Source organism: Tachyglossus aculeatus (assembly GCF_015852505.1).
Source record: "Tachyglossus aculeatus isolate mTacAcu1 chromosome 12 unlocalized genomic scaffold, mTacAcu1.pri SUPER_6_unloc_1, whole genome shotgun sequence".
NCBI classification, from domain to species: domain Eukaryota; kingdom Metazoa; phylum Chordata; class Mammalia; order Monotremata; family Tachyglossidae; genus Tachyglossus; species Tachyglossus aculeatus.
The window spans coordinates 4,849,364-4,862,173 of record NW_024044828.1 but is presented as its reverse complement, the minus strand read 5'-3'; the positions used below and the strand labels follow the sequence as shown (position 1 = coordinate 4,862,173).

At 43.5% G+C, this 12,810-nt stretch overlaps 1 protein-coding gene across 4 annotated transcripts in view; it reads left to right on the top strand.

Annotated features, from left to right (window-relative positions):
• MAGI2 (membrane associated guanylate kinase, WW and PDZ domain containing 2) overlaps positions 1–12,810 on the top strand; it is an 825,111-nt gene that overhangs the window by 541,682 nt on the left and 270,619 nt on the right. For all 4 annotated transcript variants that reach the window (XM_038740978.1, XM_038740977.1, XM_038740979.1 and 1 more), the window contains one exon: positions 2,891–2,970. In XM_038740978.1, the coding sequence (XP_038596906.1) occupies positions 2,891–2,970 (80 nt within the window). The remainder of the gene's footprint in view (positions 1–2,890; positions 2,971–12,810) is intronic.

Genomic DNA, 12,810 nt, shown 5'->3' with positions numbered 1-12,810 from the left:
CCTGGACAAGTCACTCCTCTGTACCTCAGTTCCCTCAAATGCAAAATGGGGACTCAAAACCCGTTTTCCCACCTACTTAGAGTGTGAGGTCCATGGGGGGCCTAATTATCCTGTATCTTCTGCAGCACTCAGTGAAGTGCTTGGCACATAATAAGCACTTAACAAATACCATTGTTCTTGTTATTAGGCATTTTCTCCACATGACAGGCAGTGTGGTGTAGTGGAAGAAACCCTGGATTTGTAGTCGGAAGTCCTATGTCCTAGTGCTGGCACTGTCACTGACCCACTGGATGATCTTAGGAAAGTCATCTCTCTTTGCTCTTCCTCAGTTTCCTCATCTGTAAAACGAGTAGAATAAACCTCTCTGAGGGATATCGTGAGTATAAAATGATGTAATTGAAAGGGCTTTGTATAAATAAAAGCTCTACAAAAAAAAGGTGGTATTCTGAGCTGAGAGCATCCTTATCCCCAATTTTACAAAGAGGATTGTTTTTCTACTAGAGAAATTGCATTCAGTTTGACTGCAGCAGCCTATAGGGAAATCTCCCCCTCCACAGGAGCATCAAAGTGTCCAAAAATTGTTCCCCTCATCTCTCCTCTCATGAGGGTCTGGCCTTTTCACTCCAAGAGGGAATTAGAGCTGGGGGGAAGGTCTCTTGCAGGCCGCTGGCTGGCGGTGTGCATTACCTGAACCTTAGAAACTAAGTGAAGAAACACTAACTGACTTTCCATCAGGCAAGGGAAGAAGGCATACTGTAGAATCACATTTGGCACCAGTCCCATGCTGAGTTATTTAGAGGCACCCCAGGAAGCTGAGTGAGCTATGGAGACAGTCGGTCAGCTGGACGGAGGGATGGCCTCAGGCCCAGAGAGAACTTCCCCCCAACCCTTGCAGGTCAGCCAGATCAGGCTATTCCTGGCAGGGCAGGAGAGGATTGGAGACTCCCTGCCCAGGGAGTGAGGAGGGCGGGAAGGGAGAGGGCAGAAGGCCGACTTTGAAAGCTCAGTGGGACACTGTGTTTGGGAACAGGGTCAATGTTTCCCACCCAGCTCGGGGCTTCAGAAACCCCATCGGCGAGTCAACACGTCCACTCTTAGGAATGAAGAACATCAGATCACCTGCAGTGCCATTGCAGCGCTTAGAACAGTGCTTTGCACATAATAAGCGCTTAACAAATACCATCATTATTATTATTACCAGAGAAGCAGCATGGTATAGTGGATAGAGCACGAACCTGGGAGTCAGAAGGTCATGGGTTCTAATCCCGGCCCTACCACTTGTCTGCTGTGTGACTTTGAGCAAGTCACTTCACTTCTCTGGGCCTCAGTTACTTCATCTGTAAAATAGAGATTGAGACTGTGAGCCCCACTTGGGACAGGGACTGTGTCCAACCTGTTTTGCTTGTATCCATCCCAGTGCTTAGTGCAGTGCTTGGCACATAGTAAGCACTTAACAAATACCATAATTATTATTGTTATTATTATTATTAGATCATCTCCCTGTCCCATGTAGCCAAGCACTCCATCTCCTACAGGGGCACCAGGATTATTGAAAGAACTGGGAGTAAGCTGCCCGCTTTGAACACCATTCTCATGATGGGTGCTGGGCCACCTTTACATCTCTCCTCAACCAACCTTAATATTCCCTCAGTGATGAGTATGGAGCACTCATCCATTTATTTATTCACACCTCTCCACCAACATGGAGCATGGAGAGTCAACGTTTATCATCTCCCTAGGACTCCTAGTGAAACTTGTTAGGTGCCAGGTGGCTTGAAGACATACCATCGTGGCTGTGCCCTCCGGATGAAAAATTGGAGAATCAGGGTTTTGAAAAAGCACACAATCACCCAAAGAGAAATGGCCAACATATGACATTCATTTAATCATTCAGTTGTATTTACTGAGTGTTTATCATATGCAGGGCATTGTTCTAAGTGTTTGGGAGAGTACAATATAACAATAAACAGACACATTCCCTGCCCACAAGGAACTTACAGCCATCTTCTTCATGCAGTCCCGTTATTCTAACTGCTTTCCCTTTGGCTTCAAACTCAAAGTTCAGGATGAAATGAAGAATTGTAGAACCATTCAGAGTCTGTTGGTGTTTTTTTTAAAGAAAAAGGGGGGCGGGGGAAGCACCCTTTGGCCAAAGACTGCCCGGGAAGAAAGAATCTGCAAATTCAGAGATGATTTCATGATTGACCCCTGAAATCACCATCCTGGGAGTAACCGAATAGAAACAACTCCATCGAAGCAAAATTTCTCTCATCTTGGTAGCTGGAGTAAAAATCCCTAGATGGAAAATAAATAAAGGTTGGTTAATGAAATTGCTATTAATCACTGTGTGAAAGAATGCAGAATTCACAGGAACATGCTGTAATTTGCATCCCCTTGGCTCTGCCATGCCAGCACTACTGTGGGGGAATAATAAACAACTGTTTATGAGAAGGGCAGGTTTGAGGAAAATGCTTCTTTCCACCACCACCGCCCCCCGCGCCCCATCCTGGCAGAATGATATCAGAGCCCACAGACTAGGTTCTTCCCAACTGGAGACCCCTGCATCTGTAATAAATTCCTTTTGCCTGGGATGAGTCCTGCATTTTCAATGAGCTGAACTTGGCAACATCCTAGTTGATTTTAATAAAAATAGCTGCTTTGAGGACAGAGAGCTGAGGTTGCCAAATTTATAGCTGCCTTGCACAATTACTCTTACACCTCCTTCAGGGCTACTTAAAACCAGTAAGCAAATTAAGTGTATCGATTGCAGTTTTGTGGGACTAACTCTCTTTTTGCACCCCCCCGCCACATGTCCCCACCGGGTTTCTTAAGGAATAAACTTGATTCCTTTCAGTATGTGTCTTCTCAGAGTGATCTCTTTTCTTTTCAGCCACAACACAAAGACAACATCATGGCTGGATCCACGGCTTGCGAAAAAGGCTAAGCCTCCTGAAGAGTGCAAAGAAAATGGTAGGTCCTTAAGTTTGTGGCGCTTTTTGAGAGCGGATCGCGTGCGTTTTTCTTGGGTTGTTGGTGAAAGCGGGCCAACCGTCCGGAGAAAAGCATCTGAAACAGTAACAGAGGTGCTGCCGTGCCCGTTTGGGTGGAAGGCATCAGGGAGTCAGTATTTTCAGAGAGCCATGTGGTTTTGCAATTCCTCCCCACCGCTCCCCAAGGCTGGATATCACATCAGTGTGAACTCTGTCGTGTTTCATGCCTGGAGTGATACCCCACCATCACTGCCACTAAGGATTTCTGTTCACAGTGTGTCTCTCTGGAGGTTGATTTTTTCATCAGAAGGGAGACATGGGCTGTGGAGAAAGCAGCGCTGTTGGATTATGAATATTATTTGATCCTTAAAGGTACAGTGCTCTCCGGTTACGGAACCGGCAGGATTAAGGAGCGTGTTTCTAAAATGTACTCGGTGGCTGCTAGACAATTGAGGAGGGGAAAGAACAGATAATGATAATTCAAGGCCAGACTTTTGGAATTGCAGTGCCAAAATCTTAAAAGATGTAAATCCAGAAATAGGATCGGGGACGTCTGAAACAAATGTAACCATTTTCTTCTGGAATGATCATCTTTGGCAAGTAAATTTGTGCATTTCAGTGCTGCAGATTGTGATATTCCATATCCAGTATTCCACTTTTATTTTTTTATTTAATCAGGTTTAATTAAAACTACATATTTTCTAATTGATGTTTTCCTCTACACTATGCTAATTGAGAGTCGAATCTACATTTTAATGTGCAGACAAGACACTGGTGTTTTCTCCAAGCATTTTACTTAGCTTCCTGATTTTACTAGTGTATCAATAATGATTAAGTGAAGATCCATTGTATTTGTGTATTTGAGGATGCTTAGCAATTCTAAGGAGTGGATCAATTGGCTTTCTTTTTAAGCTGGAAAAGTCAACTTGGCATAAAAGGGCAGGTAGCCAGTGGTGGTATCTATGATTTAGAGGCAACTGGGGTCAGATGTTTGTTGTGTACCTTGGGTCCATTTCTTATTCCTGGCAGCCAGCTCGGCTTTCAAAAATTCATCAATTCCGAGGCACCTTTGGCTACAGAAGTGACTTTGACTTTTTTTTTACATCTTTTTGGACTATGTGAATTTATTTGGCATGATTTCCTGAAGCACTGATGGCGTTTCCCCCTGGGTTGAATGAAACAAAGCCCAGCCTGGTGCTCTTAATGACCGAAAGAATTCGAAGAGAAATTAGAATTTGAAATGGAAAGGAAAATCCGGCCTGAGTTTCCGGCTGAATGAGAAGCTGTCACCGCCGGGTACTTAGGGCCTTTGAGCCCATGAATTCTTTCTTCAGACTAAAATACGGGTTGCAATCTGAGGTGGGGTGCATCGACCAAACAGGTTTCCCTTGGTCATAGCTAGCAGTGGAGGGCAATGACAGAATTCTGAATGCTTCCTATCGTGGAATTTGTCTAATTAGTTTCCGCCCATTGATGTTCCCAGCGATAACTCATTGGGTCCTAGGGTTCCTTTAAGATATTCCCCTCCTAGTACAGAGCACTTGACGGTGAGCATCTAATTCACTGGGGAGGCAAGGAGGTGGCAAGGGAAATGAACTTAAGTAACCTTCACCCATTTTCTTCATTTTCCCCATTGTCTAAGCAGCATAAGTCTACGGCAGATTGTAAAAGAGTTCGCGATTGAACACCTGCCTCAACTGTCGGGGTGGTATCTGACTCTGTAGACACTTTTTATACTAATATTTTTGTTGCAGTACAATGTGGCATTGTTTTTCTAAAGATTGGGGTGCTTGTTTTTGTCTTACAATTGGGCTGGATGGTCTTCCAGATCGAAAGCTGCTGCCTGGATGGAGGCTGGCAGGTGCCCCCCAAGTACACCAGTGCAGCCTGGTAGCAGGATGGGGAATAGGCAGGGGGTAAGTGAGGGTCAGGGAGGAGAGACAGGACTTGGGGTGGAAGAGTCAGGCTGAAGTACTTCTAGAAGTCCTTCTAGACTGTGAGCCCATTGTTGGGTAGGGACCATCTCTGTATTTTGCCTACTTGTACCTCCCAATCACTTAGTACAGTGCTCTGCACATAGTAAGTGCTCAATAAATAAGATTGAATGAATGAATGAAAGTACCATGTGTCGATTGGGCACCCATGTTGACACCAGGGTCCCAAAGTGAGTTTGAGACCACAAAACTCTTTCCTGCTGGCACAGTACCTCCCCTACCAGCATTAGTTACTGCTTGCTCTTTGATGTGGGCACAAGAAAACTTGTACTGCAGGAAAAATGTCTTCGCACATTTCCTGCCCTGAGCAGACCTTGCCATGGTTTTGCAAACATAATAATAATAATGATGATGATAATGATAATTGTATTTTTTTAAGCGGCTTAGTATGTGTCAAGTACATTCTAACTGCTGGATTAGATACAAATGAAACAGGTTGGGGACAGTCCCTGTCCCAAATGGGCCTCATGCTCTTAATCCCCATTTTACAGATGAGGTATCTAAGGCACAGAGAAGTGACTTGCACAAAGTCACACAGCAGACAAGTGGCAGAGCCGGGATTAGAACACAGGTCCTTCTGACTCCCAGGCTCGTGCTCTATCCATTAGGCCATATTACTTCCCCAAACATCTGGTAATCATAATAGTAATAATAATAATTGTGATATTTGAGAGCTTGCTAGGTGCTAAACTCTGGGGCGAATACAAGATAACCAGGTCAGGTGGAGTACCCCGCCCACGTCGGGCTCACAATCTGAGGGGGCAGAGGACAAATACTTTATCCTTGGGAAATTGAGGCAGAGATAAGTTAAGTGTTAACTGGAGTATCTGGAATTAGAGACCAGGTCCTCTGACTCACTGACTTGTAATCTTTTCACTAGGCCACGTTGCTTCTCTGGTACCAGCTCAAAGTGAGCCATGTGGTATTGAAAAATGAAGTCTGACCTGCAAGCCCCCAAGCTTAGACTCAACTATTTTGTCAGTTTATCATTTCACAAGCCAATTTTTACTTTAAAAAATGATAGCATCTGGAGAAATAGTTAATTCATGTACTCTTTTCACTGTATTGGAACTCAAACTAGCAAATAATTGCAACTTATGCCTCAGGCCTGCGCTGTGGAATAACTGTTCTTGTGACCAAATGGGATAACTGCTCTTGAAGACCAAGAATTGTCTGAAAGGCAGAATCTTTTGTATTCTGTTATTCATGTTTTTTTTTTCCTCCTGGAAATGTATTGTTTCTCAAAATATCAACAGTGAGTGCAAGCCAGGAGAAGAGAAGGCTGTGAGATAGTTCCGGGTAATAATGGAATTTGTTTGGCGTTAAAACGGGACCAGCCATTTCATACTTGGAAAGGACTGAAAATACCCTCCCATCCCATAGCGGAAGGGAGGATAAGGGGAAAGTTTCTATTTATGGATAACATTGGCAAGCTTACAGTGTGTTTCTACCCCATCACTGCCCACCCACCCCCGCCACCATTTTGTTAGATAATTGAATTTCACTAATTAATGCCAGGGAACAACCTGTTAGCAGGTACAGTTGGCTTTTCACATAGGGGTCAGGCCTCACCGCAGCCTATCCAACAAAACAAATAAAAAAAAAACATCTGAAAATTCTTGGCCTTCATTTTAAAGAATACCTTGCCTCGCCAAGATCCCACAGCTATTGGCCCTAAAGTCTCACACCAAGGTTATAAATATGGGAGTACAAAATTTTAGGCTACGTATTGTGTGGCTGTGGTAGATGTAAATGGGCCGGACATTTTGCTCCTCTAACGCCAACCTACTCTCTACATCTTGATATCGTTTGTCCTGCCACTGACTCCTTGCCCTTGTCTTCTCTTGGACTGAAACTCCCTCCCCATTTGTGTCTGACAATCCACCACTCTCCCCACTGCCAAAACCTTCCTGAAATCAAATCTCCTCCAAGAAGCCTTCCCTAACCAAACCCTCCCTTCTGGATCACTTACGCACTTGGGTCTGTAACATTGATGGTATTTGTTAAGTGCTTACTATATGTCAAGCACTGTTCTAAGCACTGGGGTAGATACAAGATAATCAGTGTGGGCACAGTCCTGATCCCACATAGGGCTCCCAGTCTTAATCCCCATTGTACAGATGAGATAACTGAGGCTGAGAGAAGTTAAGTAAATTGACCAAGGTCACACAGCAGACAGGTGGTGAAGTTGGGATTAAAACCCAGGTTCTTCCGACTCCCAGGTCCTTACTCTATCCACTAGACCACCTTGCTTCTCTAATTAAGTTAATCAGGCCAGTCCAACAGAGGATCACTGCCCCACCCTCAAAAACCTTATTAAAAGCACATCTCCGAGAGGTCTTTGCCAACTAATCCCTCATTTCCTTTTCACCCACTCCCTTCTGCGTCACCTTTGGACCTGGATTTTTACCCTTTACCCACCCCATCCTCAGCCCCACAGCACTTATGTACATTATACATTATAAATTACTTATTTATTCATATTGATGTCTGTCTCCTCTAGACTGTAAATTTGTTATGGGCAGGGAATGTGTCTGCTAATTTTGTTGTGTCATACTTTCCCAAGCACTCAGTAAAGTGTTCTGCATGTAGTAAACACTCAATATGATTGATCATTATTTGTAACTTATTTATATTAATGCCTGTCTCCCCCACTGAAGTGTAAGTTCCTTGCCTACCAATTCTGTTATATTGTACTCTCCCAAGTGCTTAGTACAGTGCTCTACATGCAGTAAGTGCTCAGTAAATATGATCAATTGATCAGGTTGGACACAGTCCCTCTCCCACTTGGGGCTCAGTCTAAGGTAGCTTGATTGATGTGTTAGTGCTGAGAAATGTAGATGGGAACAGTGCTTAAATTGCAGTCTCTCATTGTACCCCTCTGAAAAGGACCCCAAAAGAGCATTTGACAGGCTTGTGCATCATATGTGCAGAGACTAGAAGGTGGAAATTGTGATTATAGTAGAGAAACGTAGATTATTAGATAGTTGGTTATACTAAAATGGTTGGGTATATATCATTGCATCCATTCAGTGGATCTTTTGGCTCTTACTTGCGTGAATTCCTCTATGCTAATAGATACATTAGTCAATGAATAGCTTTCTTTATTGCAATTTTAAGCAGAGCGCAGTATTCTAAAGCCACCTCAATATAGGCTTTTATAAAAATGTCGTGATAATTTGGTGCCTAATTTTCTCCACTGGATTTTAAGCAGTGTTCAACTGTGTGGCTTAATTTTCTACCACAGCCCTGGAAATTGACGATGAGTCCTTGTAGGTCCACTGGCCTTCAATAGGAAATCTGGTCTATTTTCTAGTTTATATTGAAAATTAAGAAACCCATTTCTCAAGGAAGTGAAATATGACAAAGGTAATTTCACCAATCTTTTAACACTGGTAGAATAATCCTTTGAAGCCCTTTTAAGAACCTCCCTCTGTAATGACAATGACAGTAAAACTAAAATGTCTGAGTGTTGGACCTTCTCTTTGGACTCCAAACTCTTACTGCAGTACCTAAAAAACAATGTTGGCCTGGAATTTAAACCAGTAAGAAAATAAGGCCAAGCTAGAAGGCCTGCATAGCTCTGTATTCATTTCCAAGATCATTTCCCTACAGTATAACTAGCAGACCGAGCACTTTGAATTTTGACTGATCTGACTTTTGGATTAAATAAGGTCAGAACTTCAGAGTATGGAGAAATGGAAATGCACCAATAAGCAGTTAATTTGAACCATGCAGACAGCCAAACTGGGAAATCACCACTAAACCCTCCACTGTGAGAATGGCTGCCTCCCTGGAGCAAATCAACTGGATAATTGCCAAATCTGTGGATGGAGAAGATCCAACCAGAGAATCTATCTACTCCTTAAATGCTATTCAAAGGTGCAAGGCTGAAGTCATGGCAGCAGGCTTCCTAGAGCACTCTTTCTTTCTACCTCTCTCGACCTCCTCAATATTTTCCGCTCATTCCCCTCTCTCCTCCCCTCCTCTCTCTCTCTGCCCCCCATGTCTATTTCAGCCAACACATATCCCTTCAAGTTTTCACAGCCAAACTGTTGCATTAGGTGTGAGGCAAAGATCAGGGTAATTCAGGCCAGGTAAATATGTCACTGCCAAGTGAAGGCTCTGTAGTAGGGAGCTTAAAAGATTCAAGAGATGGTCACTAGCAGTTAAGAAGGGCAGACAGCTATGCCACAGTGCCTGGATTGGAGCACTCTCCCACTTCATATATGACAAACCACCGCTGTCTCCACTTTCAAAGTCTTACTAAAATCTTGGCTCCTTCTAGATACCTTCCCCGACTAAGTCCTCTGTTGCTTTCTCTCCCTTCCGGGTTACCTATGCCCCTGGATCTGTACCCTTAAGCACTTGATAATCACCTCACCCTGAGCCCCACAGTGTTTATGTATGTATCAATAAGTTATTTTAATGTCTTTCTCCCCCTCTTAACTGTAAGCTCCTCTTGGGCAGGGAACATGAGTATCACCTCTGTTTTAGTATACTTGCCCAAGTGCTTAGTACAGTGCTCTGTTCACAGTGAGCTCTCAATAAATATCAGTGACTGATGGCAAAAGCTTAGTAAATATCAGTAATTGACAGTAAGTGTCCAATAAATATCAGTGACTGACTGTAAGGGCTCAATAAATATCAGTGTCTGATGGTAAGTGCTCAATAAATATCAGGGACTGACTGTAGGTGCTCAGTAAGTACCAGTGCCTGATAGTAAGCGCTCAGCAAATACCACTGACTGACTGGAAATTCCTGAGTTCCTTTCTGCAGCTGTGGTTCCCGAGTTTTTCAGTAGGCATCAACTTGCCAGGGTTGTGCCAGTGTTCACAGCAACAACCCTGCTCCTGTGGGTGTGAGGGAGGAGTGGAGATGAAAAAAGCCAGCTCAGGGAGCTGCCTTATGGTAACCTGAGAGGGGGCACCTGCAAACCATGAGTTCAGAAGAAATGGAATAATGAATCAGTCATATACTGAGCAATTACTGTGTGCAGAGCACTGTACTAAGTGCTTGGGAGGGTACAATATAACAGACACATTCCCCACCCACAGTGAGCTTCCAGGTGAGAGGGGGAGACAAACATTAATAGTGGCAGCATGGCTTAGTGGCAAGATCCTGGGCTTGGGAGTCAGAAGTCATGAGTTCTATTCCCAACTCTGCTACTTATCAGCTGTGTGACTTTGGGCAAGACACATCTCATATGTAAAATGGGGATTAAGACTGTGAGCCCCACGTGGGACAACCTGATTACTTCATATCTACCCCAGAAATTAGAACAGTGCTTAGCACATACTAAGTGCTTAACAAATACCATCATTACTGTCATTATTATTAATATAGATTATGGATATGTAAGTGCTGTGGGGTTGAGGGGGTGGTGAATAAAGGGAAAAATACAGGGCAGTGCAGAAGGGAGTGGGACAGAAAGAAATGAGGCATAGTCAGGAAAAGCCTCTTAGTTGTGCCTTCATCTGTTGGGTGAGTAATTATCTGTTGGATGGGAAGAGGGAGGGCATTCCAGGCATTTGGCAGCACGTGGGCGAGAGGTCGACAGTGAGATAGACAAAATAAAGGTACAGTGAATAAATTGACATTAGAGGGGTAAAATGTGCAGGCTGGGTTGTAGTAGGAGAGTAGCGAGATGAGGTGGGAGGCGGCAAGGTGATTGACTGCTTTAAAGCCAATGGTAGGGAATTTCTATTCAATGCGAAGGTGGATGGGGAACCAGTAGAAGTTCTTGAAGAGTGGGGAAACACGGACTGAAGGTTTTTGTAGATTAATGATCCAGGCAGAAAGAGTGAAGTATGGACTGGAGTGGAGAGAGAAAGGAGGCAGGGAGGTTTAATAAGGAGCCTGATACAGTAATTAAGATGGGATAGGAAAAGTGCTTGGATTAGCGTAGCAGTTTGGATGGAGAGGAAAGGGTGAATTTTAGCGATTTTGAGAAGGCTGAGCCAACAGGATTCATTGATAGATTGAATGTGGATTGAATGAAAGAGAGGATTTAAGATTAATGCCAAGGTTATGGGCTCGTATACGTGGTGGTGCCATCTGCAGTGATGGGAAAGTCACAGGGAGGACAGGATTTCGGTAGGAAGATAAGTTCTGTTTTGGACATGCTGTTTGAGGTGATGGCAGGACATTCAAGTAGAGATGTCTTGAAGGCAGGCAGTAATGTGAGACTGCAGAAAGGGAGAGAGATCAGGGCTGGAGATGTAGTTTTGGGAATCATCTGCATAGAGGTGGTAGCATGACCACAAACATTGTGCCCAGATCTTTAAAGATCTTGGCAGCAGAATGGGCAGCAACCAGGTCCCAGGTAACTCAAAAAGGGAGATAGGCCCTGCTTGAGAAATGCCCATTTATTAGCAAAGCACGGAGCTGTCGTTATTCAGGATGTATTCCAAGATGGGAGGAGGAGGGCATGTCACCAGTTGATGTTTTCGGGTACCTTCATAGGCATGGATGGGATTAACCCTGGGGAGTGTGCCTTTTAAAATGAAGGATGGTTTGATATAAAATGATCTGGATTTCCCAAAGTGCTGTGCCTACAGCAAAAAAAAGGCAGTTTGAGTTAGGAAAGAAGAACCGAGCTGAGACACTATTCAGGCCATGATCCGTGCCTAAGCACTAAGCAGACTTAAGTGGATCAAGTAATATGTGTTTAAAATGTCGCCATTTTCACTGATATAGTTAAGGGTCTGTCACTGTTACCATTATAAACCCGTGATTTCAGCTATTATATTTCCAATAGCTCATGGTTTTATGTGCTTTTTGTGGGAACTCCTGGAGCTTAAAAATGTTCCTTTAAAACAAAAAATGCCGAACACTGCTTTCCTATGGGCCATTAGTTCATGATGCAGAAGAACGCCACTTAGTGATTTGAGGCCAAAACCAAATGAATATGTGAAGAATCAAAATTTAGTCTATGCTTGCAGGGCTCCATTTCTAATAAAAAAAATCTTAGAATGTTTTAATATAAGGACTAATCAATCAGCTCCTCTAGCAAGCATATTTCTTCAACTTGCCTCTTCTGTGTGACCTTGGATAAGTCACTTAACTTCTCTGTTCCTCAATTACCTCATCTGTAAAATGGGCATAAAATGCTTGTTTTCCCTACCTCTTAGACTATGAGCCAAATGAGGGACAGGGACTGTGTCCAAACTGATTCCATTTTATCTATTCCAGCACTTAATGGAGTGCTTGGCAATCAATCAATTAATTGTATATTTTGAGCACTTTCTGGGCACAGAATGCTATACTAAAGAGTTAGAAGGAACAGTTGGTTGATGTATTCCTTGCCAAGTAGGAGCTTTGAGTCTAGAGGGGGAGACAAAAACTAAAATAAATGATGGATGTGTATATCACTCTCTAGACTATGGGACAGAGACCATGCCTGGCCTGATTAATTGTACCTGTCCCAGTCCTCCAGACTGTAAGCCCTTTGTGGGCAGGGAATACGTCTGTTATGTTGTACTCTCCCAAGTGCTTAGTACTTAGTACCGCACACAGTAAATGCTCAATAAATATGATTGATTGCTTAGAACAGTGCTTGATGTATAGTAAATGTGTAAAAAAATCATGCGATTATTATTTTTTTAGTATTATCAAGCCGATAATTTAAAGCCATTGCTCTCCAGCTTCTGTGTTAGGTAAACAGATATCCATCCATCCCAACCCTCCTTGACTTGTCTCGTAAGGAAGGAGCTTTTGTTGGGCCATTTGGAATCCTCGCCGCAGCCTTGGCACACAAACCTGACATTGCAAGGAGTTGGCTTCTTTCTCTTTCTGGGAGTCTGAACTCCAAGTTCTGGTCTATC